The sequence below is a fragment of the Haliaeetus albicilla genome, chromosome 1 (assembly GCF_947461875.1).
Source record: "Haliaeetus albicilla chromosome 1, bHalAlb1.1, whole genome shotgun sequence".
NCBI classification, from domain to species: Eukaryota; Metazoa; Chordata; class Aves; order Accipitriformes; family Accipitridae; genus Haliaeetus; species Haliaeetus albicilla.
Window position 1 is genome coordinate 38050706 of NC_091483.1, and position 24579 is coordinate 38075284.

Here is a 24579-nt window from a genome sequence, read left to right on the forward strand (position 1 = left end):
CTAACTATGGAAAAATACCAAAACAAGCAAGCATACAACCCACTAAACCATATTATCCAAAATTTGAAATAGCTAATGAATTTCAAGTAGGGGAAACACTAGAAAGCATATTCTCCCCTTTGATATTAGGATAGAGCAAAAAGTCTTAGCTGTTTAACTTGAAGTTCAGCAGTTGATCCAGCTGTTGTTTCTTAGTTATGAAATCTGTGGTCTTTATCAATGAAAGAATTATGCCCGTGTCATTCAAAACTTTATCATTCTGATATTTCTATGAGGAGGCAAGAAATATTTTCAGTCTACAATAAAACCAGTTTGGTTTGCCAGAAGTAACAGAGGATGTTAGTGAGCTGAGGTACAGTAATTTTTTAAACCATAGGAGCTTGGTTGTGTTTTATAGCTCTGAAGTCTAATTATTCAAGACTGGACTAGTCTCGCTGCAGTGCATGGCAACCACTTCAGCTGGCTTGTGCTAGAAATTTTAAATAGCCACTTGTCAGTATAACAAATCAGTCTACAAGATCTACAACATGATTTACTGTATTTTGGCAGTGTCTGGTGTTGACTTCATGAAACAGACACCCAAATCATGACACTTGTTTGAAAGTCATGAGTTTTTAAAAATAATAGGAAAGAAGAGAGGTAGTATTTCTTTGGGAAGTGATGCATTTAGGATTATTTCTGTCAATTAGGCCTTCAAACAAAACACCAAACCAGACACTAATGGCAGGACTGTGCAAGATGTCAACATGGGTAAACAGGGAGTAAACAGAATATCTTCTGATTTTTGATTTGGTTTTTTTTTTCGTGGGAGCTAGTGTAATCTGTTCATATATGAGTGTGAAAAATTAAGTACCTGTTAAGAACAGGGAGTTTAAAGAAGACTTGAAGCTTAATACTTTTGTTCTTGGGGTAAACTCCTCTTTAGAATGTTGTCAGTGAAAGAACCTGAAATACTCAATTGGCACTAAATCTACGCAGCCTGACATAACCAGTTCTAGTAGTATGCCATCATATCAAATTTTACTTCTGTCCAAATGGAAATATATTTTCATACCTGCTGAAAATACATGGATACCTCCACCTGAGTTATTCAGGTTGGATTAAGAAATTATTTTTTTTGAAGGAAACTTCATAATCAACCCTGACTCTGCTGCTTGGAGTGGTTTAGGAGCACAAGGAACACATTCTTTTTGAATTAAACTCAACTGGAAGATGTGTTTCTGGAGTTCCACCTATGCACTCAAACTGCTAGTGAGCACTTAGTCCATGGGGATGACCTGAAGTTAGCCCAGAGTAAACCAGAGTTAGCCCCTGAAACCCATATATTCAGTCTTCAATACCAACTTACCATTCTACAGATGTGCTCCTAGGGCAGTGCGCTGCTTGCTAACATACACATAGTTAAAGGCACAGTATGAGTGACCAGAGCACCAGTGTATGCTATGAATAGGCCTCCCAAGTGGCTGAGGCATTCAGACCAGATCCTTAGTCTGGCCTTTTGATGTGCATTGCAGGTGGTAATTTTTTTTTCTAATGGCAGTAATCTATTTCTAGGGAGCTTATCATCGGCTGCTTTAAGCTGATGCCGCTCCCTGAACCTGCAGTTTTCTGGAAGGACACTATACTAAAAACTTTTTTCTGAAGTTTGATAGAAAGGAGAAGTAGATTTTGAAATGCATCAAGTTGTTAAAGATTAAAGGAGCTAACAAAGGAGAGGCAAGGAATCTAAATTTTCATCCTGTGCTTGCAATGAGTGCTCATTTTACTTTATCATTTTAAAGCTTTCCATGCCGTTTTATTTTTTAATAACTTCTTCTCTTAATTAAAAAAGTCATATAATGAGGACAATAAGCTGTTCACTAGGGTGTCCTAATTAAGAGGATTTTACTGCTTTTCTGATTTGTATTACTAATAATGTTTATTGAATAGTATTTGAATACTTCACAAATAAATAATGTTTCTGTTACTTCTACAGTCATTGAATAAATAGGGCATGCAGGTAGGAAGGTGTGTGATGTAAGTATTTGTGGCAGTACATCCTGCCCCCCCATCCTGCTGGCAGGAAACAAAACTTCTCCAGGAAGGGAGAAGAGGAAGGAAACCGTGGAGGCTGCAGGTTGAAATTTGAACTGGCCAACTGAGATGCGCCAGGTACACCGAGGTGACCCTCCTAGCCAATAGAATTAAATGACCACAGGTCAGATTCGACAGGGGTATAATCTTGGGGATTCTTAAGTCGGCCGTGTAGTATTAATTCTCTTTACATCACTGAGCCTGTGGTTTTATAAAATGTTACCAGACTTCTAACTAACTTGTGCTGAAGAATAAATCTGAGTTTTAACACCTGTTGGATTTGGTTAATTGTGCATCCGTAGCAGTATTAGATCATTTGTAAATACAAATAAAGCCTGGCAATTAGGTTAACAGCTGATTATCCCAATGACTGTCATAAAACTGTAAGATGTTACAGGAAATCAGACTATGTCTGGAAGTGCAGGCTAAAAAGCCACCAAAAAATCACATGTAAGTATAAGCCACCCTTTGCTGTAGGTCAGTGGTTTAGGTTGGATCAATGCTGGGTGGAAGTTGTTACAGGTGGAAGAGGCCCATCATTTTTCCTATGAGGGGTAGAAGCTGTTAGACCCAAGACAGTGTAGGAAATGGAGATCTTGTCGTGCTTATTGTTACATTTAATCATTAGTTTGTGTGAGATATTCCTCTCTGCAGAGGCACATTTCTGCCAAAATTTTTAGTTGGATGATTTATTTTAAAATCAGGTTCAGCCATCTGGAGGGATTGAGACCTTAGGATAGGTATGATAGGTTGTTGCAGTACAGCTGCATGTAACAGTGCTAGCTGTGCTGAAGTGGCAACGTGTAGGCTGGACTGTGTTGGGTGAATGAAGTAGACTCCCACTTGCATCATTTCAGAGAGAGATATGTAAGCAATAAATGGCTAGGACTAAACATCTGGCTTTCTCAGAATAATGTGTATGGCAGGTCACAAATGACCAGTTGGAAAGTAACAGTTTGTTCCTTTAAAAGTGTAGTATGAAGTCTTCTGAGAGTAACAGATCACGTAAATATTTTCTGCTGTACCTTCTCTGCCTCAGGAAATCCTCTTTATTCCTTACATCAGTTTCCTTAAGATTTATTCCATTTTTTTTTTAGTATTTTTGAGTCAGCCTCAGAGTCTTTTCTTATAGCTATCCCTATCCTTCTAACACAGAAACTTGGTGCTGAAACCGTATTTCCTTTTAGATGGTGTAAGGTCTTCTCAGGCAGTGTTAGACAATCGGTTCAGGAGTGATTGTTGGCCCTTCTAGCTCAAGAAAAGAAAAAGAAGTTTCATAAATTGAATACCAGTCTGCCCACATTTTAACAAAAAGTAGTTGTACCTACCAAGTTAATTTTATCTCTTTCCAAATCCTTTTACAAGTTTTCAAATACACAGTTCTACACAATGATGGTTTCTTGGGAACTGGAAGATGAATAATTTAATGACATGTAGAAAAGGGAGGCTTCCAGCAGTGCTAATTAAGGGGAAGAGGAGATGCTGAGCATTCTGTTGTACATAACATTTCTGGTTTGAAAAGTCTGTGAAAATGGTCATGCTAAAAATGGAGAACCACAGTTTTATTTGGGATAAATTATATTGGCATTGCTAAATTCAGTAGAATTATGCTGATTGCACAAACTAAGAGCCTGGTCCTGAAAGAGCTGACTTCTTCATGACTTGCAGCGTGGCTCTGAAAAGCCAGTAGTGTCTTCTTAGATTTGATTACCTGCTTCTACATCTAAGAGGTAATAGTTCGTTGGACACTCACAATTTTGTGTTACTGCAAGGCTGTAATTGTTGGGAAAGGTACAAACACAGTCAGAAAGCCAAAGAGGCAGATTTGCAAGGTGAGTTCTTATATTTGAAGGAAATAAATGAGTGAAATTTTATGTAATTAAATGGAAATAGCATGGTTTTTATTTGGGGTGGAGGGAGGAGAGGAAGAAGAGAGGCAGGGGAGAGAAGCTTCCTGAAGAATGTCCTGATTTTGGAGACAATGTTTTTTTGGAGACGAGATAAAGTTATATTTCTGTTATTTAACAGAGTTGCCAGGCCACTGGGTGGTTCAGGAAGCATTTTATCTCCTTCAGCTGGCAGTAATGGGGATTTAGACAAATACACTAGGATCCTAACAGTTCTGGGAAGAGCTGTGTAAGAATTGTGTGGAATATGGGCAATTTTTTTTCATGAGAAGACTTGCATTGCATTTTAATTTTATTACAGGAATCTTGTTTTATTTGTAAAAGCATAATTGTTTTAATATGATTCTTTCAGCAGTTTTGGCAGTGATTTCATTTGCATCATGGTAATTGTTCTAGCAATGAAAAAGATTTTCAAATGCTTACAGTACACAGCCAAGCAATATGTAATTGAATGCAACTGTCATTGAAACAAACTGTTTTTCTGACCTGTTGTTTCAATCTGAACATGATGTTTATTTACCACCTTCATTATTGCAGCATTAGCATATAGAGAAGCTGTGCCGTATCATCATGTACTTTCCTAACAGATGGCCACTAACTTCTTGAAGGCTTTTTTGTATTTCCTTAAAATATCCCATATTGGCACAAAGTTCTTTCCTCAGTGGGAAGTATGATTGACTGGTTGAAATAGATTAATCTGCCTCTCCTCTGGTCTTTGAGCTTGTTTCGTACTGCAGCAACCCAGGTTTTGACTCTAATTTTGCACAATGATCAAAGCCACTTTTGCTAATAACATGGTGTGGAAAGTTCCATTCAGTCGCATAATCTGTGAACAAACAGTTCAGGTCATAGCAATAACTGAAGACTACATTTCTGCCAGAAAAGGTGAAAAAACATCCTTTGTACCTGCTCCACCGTAATTGTCCTCTAGAGACATTCCAGCCTCGGGATTTAAATTCTGCTTTCTTCCCTCTCTGAGGCTGTGAGAATTTCTGTACCTCATCTCTGTGTAAAACGGAGGCCCCCCTTCTGTTAGGGATTGTTTGTTTGCGAACTGCCTGGCTGTTGCTCTAAGTTGTGTTTTGTGTTTTTACGCTGAATGTACAGGTGAGGAACTCATCACTGAAGTATTTATGAGGTCCACTTCATTCTTTGTTTTTGTATGTGAGCTCAATATTCTATGCTTATCATTCCCAGTGAGGTCTGTTTCTTTACCATGATATATATATGCAGAATCTGCAAAGAGAAAAATACACAGTTTAGATCAGTATTGAATGGCATTCAGATTTTCTTAAATGCTCAAAATAAGATAAAAATCCACATTTATTGGCACTGGAATTAAAAATTGCAAAAAGAGACAAAAAGGAAGGTCTTTTTCATGTAATTCAGTATGTTTTGTTATCCGGTATAGCATATACTTTAGTTCTGATTGCCATTGATGTTTTAATTGGCATTGATTTGCCTCTCAGCTTTGATAAAGGATATCTTGTGATTTTAAAATGCCAGCCTTTATTTGGTCTCTGTGTCCATATTTTATCCATGTTTTATTGAGTCCTAGCATGAAGCTTTAGTCTGTTGTCTTATCCGTCAGTTCTTACGCTCTTCTTTGATCCTTGGGGAACTGTTTTTTCACAATTTTAGTTAGCTTACCATGGGCCTAGAAAAAGTAACTTCATCTCAAGTTGTGCTGTTTAAACACATACTCCTTCATGGTTCTAAGTAACACTTGGATGCACTTGTGTGATTCCTTATGCCTTATTCACTCTTCCTGAAGAGAAGTTTACCCCTCACATCTAGAATGTGGTAGTATAATCTGAATGGGTAAAACAGACCACGCCGATTATATATAACATTACTACAAAAAAATTCTTTAGTCTATAAAAGCGTATACAATATGCTTTCTGCTATGTTGCAATTTTCTTAATGGCTTTGGAGGCAATCCATACTGGTTTTTATTTTCATAATGATTTTCTGATGCAGTTTCAATCATATGTAAATTCTTTTGGCAGCTGTGGTTCTTGCTTATTTTTTTGCTACTTTTCTTCCATCTATTGTTTGTGGTTCCTTTCTACTGTCTGCTTGTTCTTAATATCGCCTTTCAGAAGCTGAAATTACCAACTGGGCATTTGGTTTCCGTGTCTTGTTCCTGGCTACTTCCGACTCATCTATCAGCTTTTCAGACCAACGAGCTTTTCCTTTGTGTTTTGGTCCTCTTTTGCAGAGGCAGTGCTTGATTCTTTCTTTACACTTGTGCTGTATTTTCTTTCTCTTAGAAGTAAGAGAATGATTATTCTATTGGGTTCGATTAAATAATATGCACTGAGGACTTATTTCCTTATGTTAATATTAAAACAGTTTTGTTAGCAAGTTAGTGTAATAAAATAACATAAAAAGCCACATAAATACTAGACAGCATTTAAAATATTAGCACTTATTGGCAAATACTTTCTCAGTCATTTTAAATTTTCATCTTTGGACAGTAACCAAGTATCAAAACTCTCCTATAACTAAAAATATAGAAATACTTGGAAGAGTTAGAAGAATGTTACGAGTCATAATAACACTTTTTTGGAAACTTACCTATATGCAGATACTGTTAGACATTTGTTTCAGTAAGTTAAATGAGCATTTTGCTAACCTGCTTTTTCCAATTTAATTGTCCCTGAATGTAAACAATGATTAGGTTCGTTACTCTCCCTTTGGAAAGGAAATCTTGGCTTAGGAAGAGTTGATCAGGAACAGTTTCTAAGCGTATGTATTCAAATGCAATGATTTCTTAGTGATTTTATACCTCTAAAGATTCAGTTCTTCATTCATGGAAATGAATATCATTCCTAAACTGGCATCACTTCATTGTGTAATGCTAAGTGTATTTGTAATATTTTTATATTTTGAATTTTCAGATGTACTCATAAGTTGGTACTTTTTGAGTCTTAGGTATAAGATGATATGCCTCACAGAAATATTTTCTATATGATGAGAGGCAAAGAATGCATGTTGCTGTATTTCTTTGTTTCTGGAGAACTGGTTATGGCCACAGGGCTAAATATCAGGTTATCCTGCCTATGGAGTTCATTGACAAAACAGGACAGTGAAATGGAGAAAGTGTGAAAGAGAGAAAGGTATGAGTGCATCATGGTAAAAAGGAGGTCTAAGAAGAAACAGATGTAGTTACAATGGAAGAGTCAATAATTGAGCAAGTAGTTTTGGTCCTCCTTTGACAAGGCACCTCTTTCTCATTGCAGGCTTAAGCCTAATTTTGTTGTTGAACAAATCTGGGCCCTCGCTTTTGGAAGAAAAGACTAGGACACATTTTCAGTGTTCTGGAACACAAGGGCAAACTAGGTTTTTGCCTGGCTATGTAAGTAGAAGAACAAGGAGGAGTCGAATATAAAATACTTAACTCTTAACTGTAACAAAACCTTCTGGGCATTGTTTCTCAGGTACCTTTAGTTATTGACCATTTCTTGGAATTCCCAGGTATTTGCCATTCTAGGCGAGTCTCTCTAGGAAAGTGATCACAAAGTGGGCTTACTATATTCTTGCCCTCTTGTTGCTAAGTAGGCCATTGACTATTTCTAGAAAGGACAACAAACCCAAAGAAAAACAAGTCATGTAGAAGAGCTTGAAAGAAATTAATCCTGGCAGTTGCTTCTAATGTCTTTAATAAAATAGATCTTTCATGTTTCAATGGTTTGAGTCCTAATCGTCATAATTTTTTTAATCTAATAACTGTGAACAGCTTGTGATTCACCATTATAAAACTAATGTTTCCCAGCAATAACAACATGACTGTAGACTTAGTCTAAGGTGGGAATCCTGCCAAAACCAATTACACTTTCTGCATTACCCACTGGATCACCATTATATATTTGGAAATACCATCCCTTCTTTTCTCTCCTGCTTCTGAGAGACCGAATGCCTCAGAACAATTGCATGCATTTGTCTCAAGACAAAGTCTAAATGCTTATATTTAGCAAGTTTTTATTACATGACATAGGTGCCCTCCCACTTACCTTTAGAGGAATTTCACACACAAAAGCATAGCACTGAGGTTCTTCAGTGTACAACTGTGACACTGATCGCTGCTGCTGAAAATTTATTTTTACCTAGATTAAAGTTGATCCTGATTTTCTGGCTGACCCACGTAGTGTAGTATTTTCTAATGTGTGTTAGGCCCTTACTTTCAAGATTGTGTTAGAAAGAGTTTTTATCTCACATCCAGGGGGCTCTGGTTGAATTAAATGAGAGTTTATATCTTTGTGGCAGGTTTCATAATACTTTTAAAAATAAAAAATGCTTTTGCTTTTATCATATTATTTGTTGGGATTGTGTACGCATGTATGTGGAATTCAGCTTTTAAGATGCAATTCCTGTAAGTAGCTAGAACTGCAGTGACTTGACTTACCCAGCTAGAGGTAGTGCTTTTTACTTGTCTCTCACTTTGTGTAGGAGAGAAGATCAAAATTCCAGTTTTACCCACCTTCCCCAGAAGAAGACACATACATGTAAGGACTGATGATTTACCAGGTGTAAAGATTATTGAATGGAGAGCCGTTAATCCAAGAGAACTGGTTTGATCAGCAGGCATTAAGTGAAGGGAGGTGGTATGAGTTTGTGCCATGTCAGGGAGGACGGACATTCAATTTGAAAGAACAGTTGTCTTCTGAAGAGAGAGGACTGGATGCATGTTTGTATCACTGAAAGGGTTCAGAACTCCTACACCCGTTCAAGCACTGGGTGGAAGGTGGAATAACACCTTTTACCCTGTCTTGGGTTGACCCCAGGCAGCAGACAGGCACCCACACAGCCACGCACTCGGTCCCCCCTGCCCCCAGTGGACAGAGGAGAGAACAGGAAGAGCAAGAATGAGAAAACTTGTGGGTCAAGATAAAGACAGTTTAATAAGCGAAGGAAAGACAAAAAACAGGTGATGCAAAGGCAGTCACTCACCCCTTCCCGCAAGCAGACCAATGCCCACCCAGTCTCCAAGCAACAGTCACCTTGTAAGACAGAGTCCCCCACCCTCTTCATCCTCCACCACAGTTTTATGGCTGATCATGATGTTACATGGCATGGAATATCCCTTTGATTTGGGTCAACTGGTCTGCCTGTGTCCCCTCCTAACTTCTTGCCCACTCCGGCTTACTCACTGGAATAGGCAGAGGGAAAAAGAGAACACTGGTGTGTTTGTTAGCAGCGCTGCTTTGGCCACAAATCCAAAACACAGCACCATACGGGCTGCTGTGTGGAAAGTGAATGCCAAGCCAGCCAGACCCAGTACATGCCCACTTTTAAATAATCCCAGTTCATGTTTGAAGCCTAGCATAAGTAATCTGGGCTCTTTTTATTTGCCATCACAAATAATTGTGATGATTTTGGGGGGATTTTTTTCTTCTTTTTCCAAGTGTAGTGTTTTTTTAAATGGAAGTTGAGATCTATTTAGTTGCATGAGTTCAGGAGCCAGGACAGAGCCTCAACTAAAACTTCCCGACAGCACGGGCAGATTGAACTTCATTACCCCAAAGATGTTTAGCTGAGGCCTGACAGGTCCAGATCTCTCCAGTGTCAGGAAGGGGAGGGAAGGATGGGGGAGGAACTGAGACAGAGACTGGAGTACAGTGCTCCGAAGACCCAGGCTTTCCTCTATGAGGGATGACGGTGGTGCTTCTGAGAATGCACCACCTGTGGTTTTCAAATTTTCTGGTGCAGGCAGCTGGCCCTGGTTGTTGGCTGTTGTGGGCAGCATTATTTCATCTGTGCCTAAAATCATTGACTGGCAATTGAAGAAAAGCAGTAAGTGTGACAGGAGATGTGATAGCATCCTAGGAGTCAGCAATACTGGCATAAAACTTTTTTATTTTTCAGCGATCCTGCAATGACACTGCTGTTGTCTCTGTCACCTTATATGCAGCATTAAAATGCTTTAATACAGAAGATCACAGTAGTGTGCCAGTAACAATCTTTTGCAGAATTGTCATCCAGGGATCCAAATGTAAACTGGTGCTTTATTTTAACATGCATTTTTGAAGGTGGATTATGAGACATTAACGCCTTTATTGTAGCAAGTTCAGAAAGTATCTAGCCTTCCCTGCCGATGGGAAGCAGTTGTTCATGAGTGTGTGGGGAGGTAGTGAGTTGGTTTCCTCTCAGTGAGAGCATAGTGATATGGAATAGAACAAGGAGTTCCAGTAACTTAAACAGAAGCGCTGTTCAGATAATTCACAGCCTTTTTCAGAAACCTTTGTTCAACATGAGCAGTGTTGTACCCTTAATACACTTGAGATAAATATTGGAACTTTACATAATGATTTGCAGTTGGAACGGAAGAGGTCTGAGCATCTTGTTATCCTAGCCCTGGAAAACCTGCAGCATCCTTTTGCAAAGGGGCATTACTCATCAAGTTTTTTAATCACTTGTATTCTCTCACCTAAGGTGAAATTCTGTCTTAATTAAAGTTAACAGGTGATAACTTTTGAAACTGGTAGACTCAGAATTTCATGCATATTGTTTAGCTGCTTTTATCTGGAGTATAGAAATAATTAGGGTATGAGAGATGACTGTGGTAGCAAAGATAGATAGGCAAAGCCATGAAAAGAGAATAGCAATGAATAATAACAAGCATAAAGGGATATTTGTTTTTTTTAAATTACAGATGCGATAACTTTAAAAGAGAAAATATTGTATTAATGTTAATTAAAATCTGAGAAATTTTAAAAATAAGTCAACCCATTTTTGCCCTTATGTGAATTATATTAAAGGATTAGTGCACTAAATAGCTGGGCAAAATTAGATTCAATTACACTGTGATTTCAATCTGTAAGCAGGTCAGGTGTAGCAGGGATTGCAATGAGGCTGACTAGATGTTTTATCTAGAAGGATCTCTCTTGTTCAAGGTGACTGTGTGCAAACCAAAGAATGCATAAGTGATAAATGAGAATTAATCAGAGATGAACATTTCCTTACTGTATGCTGGTTTTAGAACTTAGGCACTAGTATAGTCTGCAGTGTCGAAGAAGGGAATAACCCAGAAGAACTAGCTCTTTTACAGCAGCTGGTCAGTAGCATTCATCAACTGGCTTGAATTGTCTCCAGTGATAAAAAGTGAATAATTAGCATGTTATTTACACCTATGAGGTTATTCTTTCTGCAGCATGACCGCAAGTGTCATCTAGAAGGACCAGCTTTTGCTGAGTCCTGCAAAGCAGGAATTAAAATAACGCCTTAAAACGGAAGGCTTTTAAAGCAAATCAACTTCTTACTTTTCTGCTGTTAATAGATTTGCTTCTAGTTTTGGCTTTATATTTCCCCAAATGGAAAGTTATTTCGGGTATTTTGCAAAAAGCTCAGTGAGTCTTGACCTCAGGGCCAATTTATTTTTTTAACAGGACAAAAAATAATCTTTTCCCATAATACTATGTGTGGTCATAATGACTCATTTTATAAATTACAGCTGTCATTGATGTTTGCATCACTATTCTTTACAGTATAAACTGAATTTAAAAATAGCTTGGTGAGTTTTATTTCTAAACTAATTGTCTAGGAATGTGAACCACATCTCTGATTTTTTTGTGGCTGTTTCTAGTGGAAGCTTTATATTACTGATTAATAGTACTAACAAATAGTAATCTCTATAGCAGAGTATTACTGTTTTCTCCTGGTATTTATGTGATCAGACATTTTCATTATTTCTCATAAATATATACATGATAGAGTTTTCAATATTTATTTATTTTTTAAATTCTGCCACCTAATTGTTTTTCTTTCTTCTTCCTAGTCTGCTCCCAGTTTTCAAGAGGAGTCTTTGCTATTTTTGGATTCTATGACAAGAAGTCTGTAAATACCATAACATCGTTCTGTGGGACTCTTCATGTCTCCTTCATAACTCCCAGCTTCCCAACAGATGGAACACATCCCTTTGTCATTCAGATGAGACCTGACCTCAAGGGAGCTCTTCTTAGCTTGATCGAATACTATCAGTGGACCAAGTTTGCATATTTATATGATAGTGACAGAGGTATGGTGTGGTACTTTTTATCTGCATGCTGTTTGCTAGATGTATCTCACTGAAATGCTGAATTAGTATTAGAAGAGTAAACGAGGAAAGAAATATTCACCTGCAGCAAGTGTAAGTGTAAGCTTAAATTTAGAAATGAACTTTTGGGACAGAAAGAAAATTGTTTAAATGAGAATGAAATTATTACAGTATGTATTAATAGAATTGCAAGCGTGTGCTGATAAGCAATGTGAGATTAATTGCATGTTGTGAAACAGTTCCTATGAAAAGTTTTCTCTCTTTTTTTAAAGAATCATCTAAGGAGAAAAAAACCCATCTGAGCATGAAGGGCAATCTGCTACCACAGATTCATTCCACACATGCAAAATCGATAGTTGGGCACCAAGCAAGCAAGAATCTTGGATGCAGTCCCTTCTTCTTTGGAGACTGCTTTTGATAAATACTCGAGTTCCTCTCCTCTGTTGAGCTTAGATTTATTTTTTTGTTTGTTTGTTGTTGATAAACCTAAATCCACTGCTTGTGAGCAATTTACTCCACGATACAGCCTTCTCAAGTCCTATGCCCTTTTATGGCTGTAGTAGTAATAATAATAATAATATAACAGTTTATGAACTGGGAAAAAAAATCATTTGCAAATTGCGGTATATCAGTTAGTTTTCTGAGAAGAAGGACCATTATACAGAAGTTGGGTTTTTTGACTGCCAGTTCTTGAATTCCGTCCTTGTAATTCTGTTTTCAGGTTCTCCTCACCTAGTAGTCCTTGGCTAACTTTTTTCTATTCTTACCTTCTCCTGTTCCCTTTTAAAAAGGCTATTTTGTGGCTCACCTGCATGTTCATTGGTCAGAGTTGAATATTAAGTGCACATTAAACAGTAAGATGCCACTAGATTTAAAGAATGGTTATACTACACCATGGTTTGTTGAGTAATGTGGTGACATTAGATTCTCTGCATTCTCATGCCATTTTATACATTAAGTTGTTCAGAAGCTGAAGGGACCTCCTCAAGACAGTTCTTTATCACTGTTGTAAGCACTCATGTTAGAAAAACTAATACTGGTATGTAGCCTCCAACAGTAATGTCATGTGGGATGATGAACCCTAAGCCCATTTCTCTGGCAGATCCTTTTCAAATTCACATTACAATCAGAAACATTCACTGCATTTTTAGAAAGGACAGATGTAAAACTACTTGCTTAGCCGATACTCAGTCAATCAGCTAACAGTGTGTAGTATGTGGCATGCAAGTGATTTATATTTAGGAAATACTGAAAAACACCTAGTTCTTCTTGTCAGCTGCACTGGCTGAATCTGGCCAGGAATAACAGCATAAAATTGTTATTTGTAGTCACCCTTTTGTTATGCCTTTTTTTTGTTATTTGTTTCTTTTAATCGTGGCAAGGCACCCTAGTGATAACAACCTCCAAGGCATGAAGCTCCTACCTTTATGTTGAGTAAATTGTTGCTCCTCAGTGCTCCCAGTGATTGCACAAGGTTAACCTGCAGAGTCAAGCAGTATGTAATCAGAAACACTGACATCAAACCGTGAACACACAGGGTCCATAATTCCTCTAAACACTTTTGCTTAAGTGTTAACATAGTGACAGCGATGTATATTTAAGAAATGATAAATAATTTAAAATGTTTCCACCTTCAGGAGTGAGATAGAAGAGGCAAAGAGACTTACTTTTCATGGAAGCTGTGAAAGCTAATAGGAATTAGTTTGATGACTTATTCCAGTAGAATCATTTATTGCTACTTTTACAGCTCCTCTGCGGCTAGGGGCTGACTGGTTGAAGTGCAGGGCAATTTCATATCTCATTCCTGTCTATAAGAAGTGAGGCCATTCAGTATATGCATGTCCAAGATATTAATGGCTTAATATGGCAGTTGCTCTCACTCAGAATGTGGATTAGTGTCCTTTACCCTCCTTGCCTCCTCTGTGTTGCCAGTACTAAACAGTGGGGTTTGGAAAAAGTAGTGACATTATTGGAAGATTCTGTCTGTAACAGAATTGCTAATTTACTCAGTCTCTGTTCAGTCCTCCTTTTCAGAGCTCACCAAATTAAGAGTTTGTCTCATGATAACCAAGAGAGGTTAAGGCACATGAGGTTCCCAAACAGAAGTATTCCTGCAGTTTACAAAAAGTAACTGAAATTGTTGGAGTTTTCTCCCCTGTAGAGTCCCACTTCCATTACCACTCTCCAGAAAATTCCATGTCCACAGAAGTATTCCTGTGAATGCTTTTGTTTGTTTTTCATTCTTTTGCAATGTTACTGCTGTCAGAATAAACTAAACTGTATGGGGATGACAAATCTGCCACCTATAAAAAGCAAGAAATCCAGGCAGCCATTTGACATCTCTGCAGAGAGCACCCCAAGAAAAGGGAGTCCCTAGGAAAAATGGAACATCAGAGGAGTAAAATATAGAAACCCTTTGTAATGGGTAGTATTAACATTAATAGCCCTTATTAATTTATGCCTAACTGAGATTCTGTTTAACTCAGTGGAAACATGAAGGCAGATTGGAGGACCTGAAATCTACTAGATGAGATCTGAAACAATTATTCAGATTGTATAAGTTTCATTTTGGTTTTGGCGTTTTTTTCGTGTTGTTTTTTTAAATTATTTTAAATTACCTTTTAAAACATTATTTTGAGGTATAGACTTACTTTAATGCTTTTTAATGTTCTAAGATATTCCCTACATCTTTTAGTTTGCTTACATTAATTATCTTTTCCCTTTAGCACGAGTTCTCCACATTTATCTATAACATGTTATAAAGAGTTTATATATACCCTTGGACTGTACTTATCTATTATTTTAAAATAAATATTCATTGCATGACATACAAAACTTCATATCAGTCTTCTTTAAAGGCAACACAGAAAACCAGAATTATTTGAGATAATCATTGCATTTATGCTTTTGGAAGCCTGCCATTTTCTACCTTTGCTGATTACCAGTTTTATATAGTTCTGTATTTCATTACCATTTTCACTGATAAAGCTGAATTGCTAAACACTGACCAATCTTGGTTTACTAATGTATTTACAAACTATGGGACAAATTAATTCTTAGTGCTTTCTTTCTACATTTATGGGCATATAACCACTGTTATTTCTCATGAGAGCTATAACTGAAGCTTCCTTTACATACCAAGTCAGAAATCTGTCTCAGAGAAATGACTCCTGGTGTTCTGTGGTTTCAAGAGGGATGAATGTGCAAAAAATGTCAATTGGCTTGTGAGAAATTCTGATTTTCTTTTTTCTATAATACTATCTGCTATTCTTAAAATTGATCTCTAGAATTATGTAGAACTCTCTGGAAGGAATTTAACAAATACAAGTCTAATTCCTGTACTGCTGAAAATTGTTAAAATGGTATTTGTTGTACAGCAGAAATTAATTTCCAGCAGTAATTTTCATGTTTCTATACTCTGTTATTTAATCCTTGAAAAGGAAAACCAGTCCCAGTCAAGTAGAATCTTCACTGATTTTACAATATATTGTAGGCAGCTGCAGCTCTACAGCCATTACAGCTTCCTGGCAGGAACGTGCCAAAAGGATAAAATGGAAGCAAACTTTTGTAGATTGCTTGTAGGTGTTAGCATTGAGCTTACTTATCTATACAGAAATACATATCTCAGCACATCTTCTTTCATAGTCAGGGATATGACTGTAGCAACAGAAATAATAACTCCATTAGCATCACTGCAGAACATGGGAATTTTGCCATAAAGCTCAGTGAGATCTGGGTTTAAATACAGTAGTGCTCAAGTGCTGAGAACAAAAGCAGATCAGTAGCATTTTGTAATAAGTAGCTGATCCTCTTGCCGTAATTGGATCACTTTTCTCCTAGAAGACCTCTTTCCCAACATGTGGAATTCTAGCAGTGGATCAGTGAAACTGGCAAAATCACATTCTGAGGAAGGTTTAAGCATAACCAAAAGGTTGTCTTTACAAGGCTCTACCCTGATCTGTTGCAGCTATGTAAATAGAAATTTCATGCAATAAGAACTGATCGGGCCCACACATATCGTCATTTCTGAGTCCTAATAATGTGTGACAGGTCAAACAAGTTACAGGGAAATCTTAAATAAGTAATCTCATAAATCATTTTCTAGAAGCTTGTTATTCCTGAAGCTTTACCAGTCATATCTTCTGTTTTCTCCTGTGCTTCACTAGGCTTATCAACATTGCAAGCTGTGCTGGATTCTGCTGCTGAAAAGAAATGGCAAGTGACTGCTATCAATGTAGGAAATATTAACAATGACAGAAAAGATGAAACTTACCGTTCACTGTTTCAAGATCTAGAGGTAAAAAAGGAGAGGCGAGTGATTTTGGACTGTGAGCGCGATAAAGTCAACGACATTGTTGATCAGGTTTGCTATTCTCCATTCTTCAGTGACAGCAGTTAGCTATATTCTATAAGTAAACGTAATGAGTTCATTTCTCTTGATCCTATTTTTGTGATTATTATGCATCATTTGGAAGTGACAGGTTTTTATTGAGGACCACATATATCAGGCAGAAAGTGAATATACCAATCCTATAATCCCTTCCTTTGCTCAAAGGCAAGATAATTCTATATGGATGATCCTGTACAGTTTTATATCCTGATTATTTAAAAGAAAAAAAACCAAAACAAACCACCAAACCTCGTTAATGCTATTTCACAACCTAAATAGTGTACTATATTATATGTAGTTGATACACTATTCTATATGGTATGTTATAAATAGTTATATTATGTCTAGAGATTAGTTCTCCTTCCACCTAGAAAGTATTTTCTACTTCTAATGCTTTTTCCAAGAACCTTTTACATCTTGGGAAGGCTGTATCAACAACTTCTCTTTTCCATTTAACTCCCTTCGTAGTTCATATTTCTAAGCTTTTTGTCACTTCTACTGTCCTTGGGTCTCTCTTCATTTTGTCTCCCTTTTAAAGTGTGTTAACCAAAACTGGATGCTGTTTTCCTTAGCTAACGCCTCCTGAGCTTTAAACAGAACAGAAAATTCCATCTTCTCACCACCCATACATGTATTATTTGCCAAAAAGATGGGGGGTTTTATCTTCTTTTTCACAACAGCATCACAGTGCTCTGATTCAAACTGCTGCATTACCTTCAAATCCACCTCTTCAATCCTAGTGTCTAGGGAGGTCTTACTGTCTCTATATCTTACTACTTCTGTTCATGCATGCAAAGCACAATGCAAAATGATAAGGATAGCTCCCTGCTGGCTTGTGCTTGACCATGTGAAACTGTGCAGCATCTGTAGGAATATATCATCAGAGTGTAGATGTATTGGTTTGAAGCTTTTTTGAAGGGCTTGTTATTTTGGTCTTTGTTATGAAGGTCATTACATTTTGGAGAGGCTCAGGCAATGACCAGTGTCCTAAATGGAGTGTATTGTATTTGTCTGTTTTATTTGGAATTCATATCCACAAACTGTTTCTCTAATTTTCAAGATCAATTTGAATTTGATCCTGTTCTCCAGAGCATTTGCAACCTCCCTATCATTATCTGCAGTTTTTTAAAATTCTGTTTTCTGACTTGTTATCTGTCTCAAGAAAAGTACTGAGTAGAGCAATGCTTGAGAGAAATAGCACTTATAGGTCCTTTTCAGTTGGTTCTGTGTGGCTTTTCAAACAGTTGTTTGCTTACCTTACAGTGATTTTTGTCTTGTCCCTGTTCCCTCAAGAGCTTGTAATGATGTCACACAGGACAAAAGCCTTATTAGACTCAAGATATGTCACATCTGCTGTTTCCTCACTATCTGTTAGGGTAGCTTTCATGTCAGAGAAAGGAAAGAAATTGCTTTGACATATTTTCATCTTGACAAGACTATATTGCCTGTTTATCATCTTACTGTCCTATAAACTCTTTTAAAATTAAGTATGTAATAGTCATTATAATATCTTCCCTGATATGAAAGTTTGGCAGAGTGTAACTTTCTTCAGTTTCTCCTTTTACCACTTTTTAAAGACAAGAACCCTTTAGTTACCACTCATTTTTACTGTCTTTGTTTAGTAACAGGCCTGTTTTTTTCTTTGGCTGCTTCTTATTTTGATTGCAGCTTTGGGGTATTTTTCTTGCCCTAATTGCACTTTAATAGATTCTGCCTTGTTTTGAGTCTTAGATTTTTCTCAGCTTATCCCATAGACTTGTGCTATTCCTTAAGCATACAGATGGATAAACTTTTGTTTCTGCTGTTTTGATTTGTAAGTCACTGAAGAATTCTAGATAACTGGATCAGCCACACAGGTCAGTTAATATAATCCCAATTAGCTGTTCTCCTCAAAATAGTTTACTGCTATGCCCTAGAATATGGTCTCTTAAACTGCTGTCAGCTGTCTCATATGGGTTTAGCCTTGAAATTCTCTTTGCAAGATACCCTAGCAGTTTCTGGAGTTTAGTCTGTTTTTTAAGTCCAATATTCTTACACTCCTGTTTCTGTAACTTCCCTTCCTTACATAAAAAGGTAAACCCACTTTCAATTTCTTAAGTAGCCTAAAATCAAATCTAAAATAACTTTACTAATTTTCTCCATCTCTTAAAATGAAGGTCTGTGCTGAACAATGGATTTCTTGGCCTGTGATTATCCTTTGAGTGTGCTCTTCTGATTTTCTTCTCTAAAAGCAAAGTATGTACTTCAAGTCTTGCTTTGCTACCAGATTTATTCTTAAAAAAATTCTTCTAATTCCTGCCCTGAAAAAACCCTCAGCAATTTCCTTCTTTTCACGAGGGTGCCTGAAGTAGACCCTTTGTATCAGTATCCCTTTTCTTTTTCTATGTATTTTTACCGAGAGACATGCAACAGGCTTTCTCTTGACCAGATTTTTCTTGAATATTGAAGTACTATTTGCATTCTTGATATACAGAGCAGCAACTTCTTTACTTTCTTCCTTGCCTCCTCCTCTTGAACAAACGTTCTATTGTAGTGCTTTGATTTGTCCCTCTTAAAATTTTAAGCTGTGGTGGCAACCTCAGGCTCACCCAGTTACACTCTGTAGTCCTTGGATCTTTGTATAGACACACGATGTGTTTCCAAAGTTGGTTCATCATTCTTGTTTTTTGTCTCGTATTATAGTTTCTCTTCCAGATTTCAACTATTTATGTAAGTTGAAGTTGAAAAATATTTCAGTTCCCCAGCGCTCCTCAGACTAGTTTCATTCCTCTTCTCTGGTTTGGCAGGTCAGTATTACCATGCTCTTCATTATATAGCCTCTATCTCTTCTCAGCCAGCTTCCTTTGCAGAATCTCATTTCCCCCTGATAACACCTTTTGGGCAGCTGTGCAGTTACTGCCACTTCTTGTCTATCCCTGCTGGAGATGCTAGTCTAAACTAGGGACACTGGTGAATACCTTTTGCATCCACAGCTCCTTCATCATGGCTTTTGGAATCACCATTGAATCTTCTCAGAGTTTTAATGGGCAGCATCCTTAGTGTTCATATGGATGAGTGGCACACAGCAATGTTTTAGAAAGCTAGATTAATGAAATAGTACCCAGTGGCAGTCAGAGCAGAGTTACTAACCATTAATCCAAAGACTTGCAGCTACTGGTCGTTTTCTCAGATACCGATGATGAAGAAGCATTTTATGCAGAAGAGCTAATCTGTTTGGTCTAACTGAAATTTCTTTGGAAGCATCAGCTGCATAAGAAATACATCTGAATATAGTTCTTAAGCGTTTTAATTAGTAATGTGTTTTGAGTAGTCTGACCCATGGAACTGTTTTAGAATTATTAAGTTCATATATCATGTATATATTGAGCTCAAAAGAGGAATAATTGAATAGCTTCTATGGCCTATGTAATGTGATCCCTCTCAGTCTCAAACTCTAGTAATATAAACCTTACTGTTAAACACTGCCTTCAGTTATATTCCTGTAACTTCCTTAAAGCAAGTACGTGGAATGTCATTCACTACTAGCCTGATATAAGTTACAGGGTACCTATTCTGAATATTTTAGTTACATGTTAAATGAGAAAATAAAGGAATCATCTTCTCTTGATTTAAGTTGTTCTCATTGTTCAAAAGATGGAAGAAACCTCTAGAGTCCTCTTATCTCCCACATCCTTTCTCTGGAGAAGTGTTTTGCTTCAAAATGCAAACTTCCCCATACAGATAGTCTTAATTAGGCTTATTTGGGAAAAGAATCCATGCTACATGCCTGCCAGTGCAGACCGATGAGAAACCACCAGCTGGCTTTGAGGGAGATGGTGAAGAAGCCTTAGGGCAATAATCAACAATTTGATCTTTTAAAGACTTCCTCATAATGTAGATGCTTTCATTAATGTCAGTGGGCTTTTAAACTTTTTCTAGTTCAAGGAACCTTAGACTTCTGCTCCAAAGGGAGCAGAATCTAAGCAGGAATCTCTGAGGGATAATGCTTCTACTGCATGATGCCCACTCTCTCCTGTCCAGGTTGTGCCTTTAACACATAGCATAGTAATTAGCATTCAGCTCCTCTGTTTACAGATCTTGGCACTTGGACTTCAATATGAATAATTTCCACCAGCAGAGAGTATGTTGAATGGTGCATTAGGTAAAATAAAAAGTAAAGCACCAAACAAACTCAGTATTGCATACCATAAAGCTCATAACTAGCTTTTACATCATACTGCCTTTTGTAGTTTTTAAGTCTCAGTCTGTCTATCAGGTGAACATTCTCCATTATGGGGGTATTTCTTCTTTTTTACAGGTTATCACAATTGGTAAACATGTTAAAGGATACCATTATATCATTGCAAATCTGGTAAGCATTTTTAATATTAAAAATACCTGTACTACTCATCTTACTGTTTATGGAAGCACATCAACTAGTATTTTGTTTTAAATGTATTTTAGAAAATAGAAAAATGCTAAATGTCTTTATTCTTGCTAAATGAATGCATCTGTTGAGATGGTATTTGTTTTATTGGCTGAGTCTTTTCACGGCTTAAATGCCTCCTGTGATATTCCCATCAATGGGAGTGAAGGTTGCTCAGCATCTTCAGTAAAGCTTAATCCCTTTTTCTGCATACTTTAGAAAAGCAGGGTATGGAAATCAGAAAAATAACTTTCTGCATTATAGGCTGATACATTCATTCAGCAAACTGATATTTCTTCTCTCACCTCCAGGGTACTTAAAAATTACAGTTCTTGGCTTTCATTTGCTAGGCTAGTGAGTCTCAGTTTTACACATCTTCATTCCTCAGATTGGCTTGGTAATCAGTTTGAATTAATCTTTTCTTGAACACAGGTGATCAGGCAGTGTAGCTAATAGCGTTCCTAAGGGGGAAGGTTCAGGAAAATCACAAAATTCTGTCAAGGTAACTTTTTTGAAATCGTGTCTAAAGTTGAAGGGCCATTTTACTGACTTTAAAGTCAACAACACTTATTTACTGAAGCTAGGGAATCTAACCCTTTTTTTTTTTGTAACAGACAAAGCAAATTCTGCAGGCTTGAATCTCAGTTATTCTGTTCCAGAAAAGATTTTTGGGGGTTGTATGGTGTAAGTGCCTCTAAATAATTTTTTTCATCATTTATTCTTGGACTGTGATAGCGTTTGATAGAAATTCCAGCAGGGTTCAGAGTGCTTTAATTTACACTCTCTCTTCCATAGTCCTTTGAGGGGCCTGAGGAAACGGAATGACCATAGTGTGTCTATCACACTTCAGACATAACCCCTGTCTCTTCCCAACCTTTGATCAAAACACTTCCCCCCTCCAGGCAGGCAATATTCTGAAGAACCAAGTATGTCGCTAGACAGGGGTGAAGAAGTGTTATACTCGAAAGGCCTCTTTAAAAGCAGAACAATGAAGTTTCATTTTTATATTGATTAACTAATTTTTAGGATAAAGAAGTTAAGGTACTGATATTCACAAAGCAAGCATAAAAGTCTCATAAAATTTGAAAAAATCCCTAAGCGTTAGACATTTGTATTTTGTATTGCAAATGTTGTATAAATAGTATTTTGAGTCTTAAGGGAAATAAACATTTTAGAAAAATTGCCTAGCATATTTCATTATGTTGACTGGTTGCTATTTTAGCCATTGCTTTAAGTTTGTGACAGTAAGCCCATAAGATCTAAAACTTATTGAATCTTGTATTTTAAAGCTGTCTAATATCATATTTGCTTCCTACAGATTTATACAGTTTAAATGCAAATATTGTAGATCTTCTGTGTAATATCATATAAAATACATATGGTAATGATTTTAAAACTGTTTTTTTTCTCTGTCAGAAAGAAAACTTATCTAGCACTTGATCATATCCCATCTTCTTCACTGAATCCGCCTTCTTTCTTCTTTTCTTGACTGTAATAATCTCCTCCAGTCTGATCAGTCAGTCAAGAAATTGATCTATTTTAAGACTAAAACACGCTGATAGATGGAGAAGAGGTCAAAGTATACAATGAAGGTTCCTGTTCAAACGTCAAGCTCACAGTAATATTGAAGAAAGTTTCATGATCCCTGTAGAAGTGTCTGTATTAGCATGCAGCAACACATTACTGGGTATCATTACTATGCAATAGTTAAAGGGCACCTAGTATAGCAATTATAGTAACTTCTGATAATGTGGTCTGAAGTTTCTACTTCTTTTTATGTTCACAAAGAGCATTCATTTAAACTGAAGTGTCTGAAATCAATATTTCATGTAAATTAATCTGTATGATTATTTGGGGCAAGTTAAAACACAGAACATGGAAAACAAAATGTGTACTGTTTGTAAGAATGAATAGTAGTTCTTTATACTGGATGGAGGAGGCAGGGGAGATGGTAAGCCCTTCCACATGCTTTAGTGTTCCTAGCAAAAAGGGGATACAACTGTGGCTGTAACTATTCCTGGCTAAAACTTGCTTGCCTGTTATTCATGTCAGTGCTCCCTTTCTCATTTAAGCAGTCCCATTGAAATTAACAGGATTGTTTAGGAAAGTAAGCATGGCAAGGACAGAGCCACTCAGCCCTTGCTCTATAAAGGTGTATGTCTAGTGAGCAATGAGAGGCGCTTCTGGCTGGCAGACCTGATGATTTAATCCTGGCAGCCCAGGATGTAAACTTGGATCCTGTTTGAGGAAAAAGTTGGCTTATACTTCTGCAGTAGAAGTCATATGGTAACTCTTTATTTGTATATACTATTGAGAGATCTGCCAAAACTGTTGCAATAACAGACAATGTTTTCTGTGCCCAGGGATTTACTGATGGAGATTTGTCAAAAATTCAGTTTGGAGGAGCTAACGTCTCAGGATTTCAGATAGTTGACTATGATGATCCTCTGGTGTCAAAATTTATACAACGTTGGTCAACACTGGAGGAAAAAGAATATCCTGGTGCACACACTAGTACAATTAAGGTATGTCTTGCATTTGTTTTAACCATGACAGGTGTACAGGAAGTGAGGGAATTGGAATAGCAAGACAAGAGACAGAGAAAGCCCTTCAAAATCAGCTCTGCCAACACGATTTTATATTTCTCTGGGGTACTTTTAACATTCTCTATCATAGGACCGATTGAGCAAAGATGTTGCACTGTCAAAAATGTTGAAGACAACTTTAATTTTTCTTGTGTCACTATAAATCTGCGCCTGATATCTTGTTAGGTAATTGTGTTGGATGTGATGATATATTAAGTATCTGCTGACTTTTGGGGATTTTTCTCTGTGTTTTGAAATGTTTTAAAGGCAAATACATAGTCATACGTAGGCTTCCAGGGAGCACACATCTAGCACTTTCTGATAAAACATAATCTCCCAAAGAAATGGTAAGACAGTTGATTTAAGACAGATGCCTAAATCCTACAAAGACTTTTAAAATTAAATTGTATGCCTGAGGTACAGAATCATAGTCTGATTTCAGGCCTGAGTGACACAAGATGTGACACTGGGCAAGTGGTGAAACTTCCTTACCTCAGTTTTCTCTCTGGATAAAACTAGGGTAATAGTACCTTCTTACCTTCTGTGACCATTATGAGGATCAATTAGTGCTTGCAAGATGTTAAAAAGAATAACACAGTTTTAATGCTAAACAATTTTTCCTTTAAGGAATACAATCAGAAATTTTATTAAGAATGAGTATACTTAAATAACTCTGAAATGTATTAAGACAAAAAGATAGATGGCAAATGTTCTAGGCATAAATTTTTTTTGTGCTATAGTTTGAATATGAAGCATATTCTTGATATGTAATGAGATGGATAAGAAGTTTCAGCAAGGAATGGAAGAACCATTTTTTAAATTCCTGGAACAAAAATCATTTAAAGCTCGCAACCTTAATTTAAATTAAAAAATAAAGTTTGTAGGTTTCTTTTTTCTGAGGCCAAATTTGGGGGTGACTTAGTCAAAGCTATGATTTTTCTGTGGTTATTTTTGTATTTTAAAATCTCTGTGACAGAATAAGTCAATTTGTCATTTGATGTTTGACAAAATAAACTAGAGTCTTTGTCATGCCTTTAGATAGATTCATATTACATACATGTAATATATGTAATATGTATTGCTCTCATTTAGGAAAAAGGGAAGGGATGTGGCTGTGGGTAATTAATATAATTCTTTTGTCTCTCTGATTCTTGAGTGCCCAAATCTACCTATTTACCTACTAA

General features: G+C 36.9%; 1 protein-coding gene across 13 annotated transcripts in view; it reads left to right on the forward strand.

The window, feature by feature from the left end:
* Positions 1–24579, forward strand: part of GRIA2 (glutamate ionotropic receptor AMPA type subunit 2) — a 105650-nt gene that overhangs the window by 38412 nt on the left and 42659 nt on the right. For 12 of the 13 annotated variants that reach the window (XR_011325172.1, XR_011325178.1, XM_069786029.1 and 9 more), the window contains exons 3-6: positions 11758–11997; positions 16182–16378; positions 20703–20756; positions 23174–23335. Coding sequence is in view for 11 of the 13 variants with exons in the window: in XM_069786029.1 (XP_069642130.1) it covers positions 11758–11997; positions 16182–16378; positions 20703–20756; positions 23174–23335 (653 nt within the window). In the remaining 2 variants the exon portion in view is untranslated. The remainder of the gene's footprint in view (positions 1–11757; positions 11998–16181; positions 16379–20702; positions 20757–23173; positions 23336–24579) is intronic. The other variant, XM_069785970.1, reaches the window with a different exon arrangement.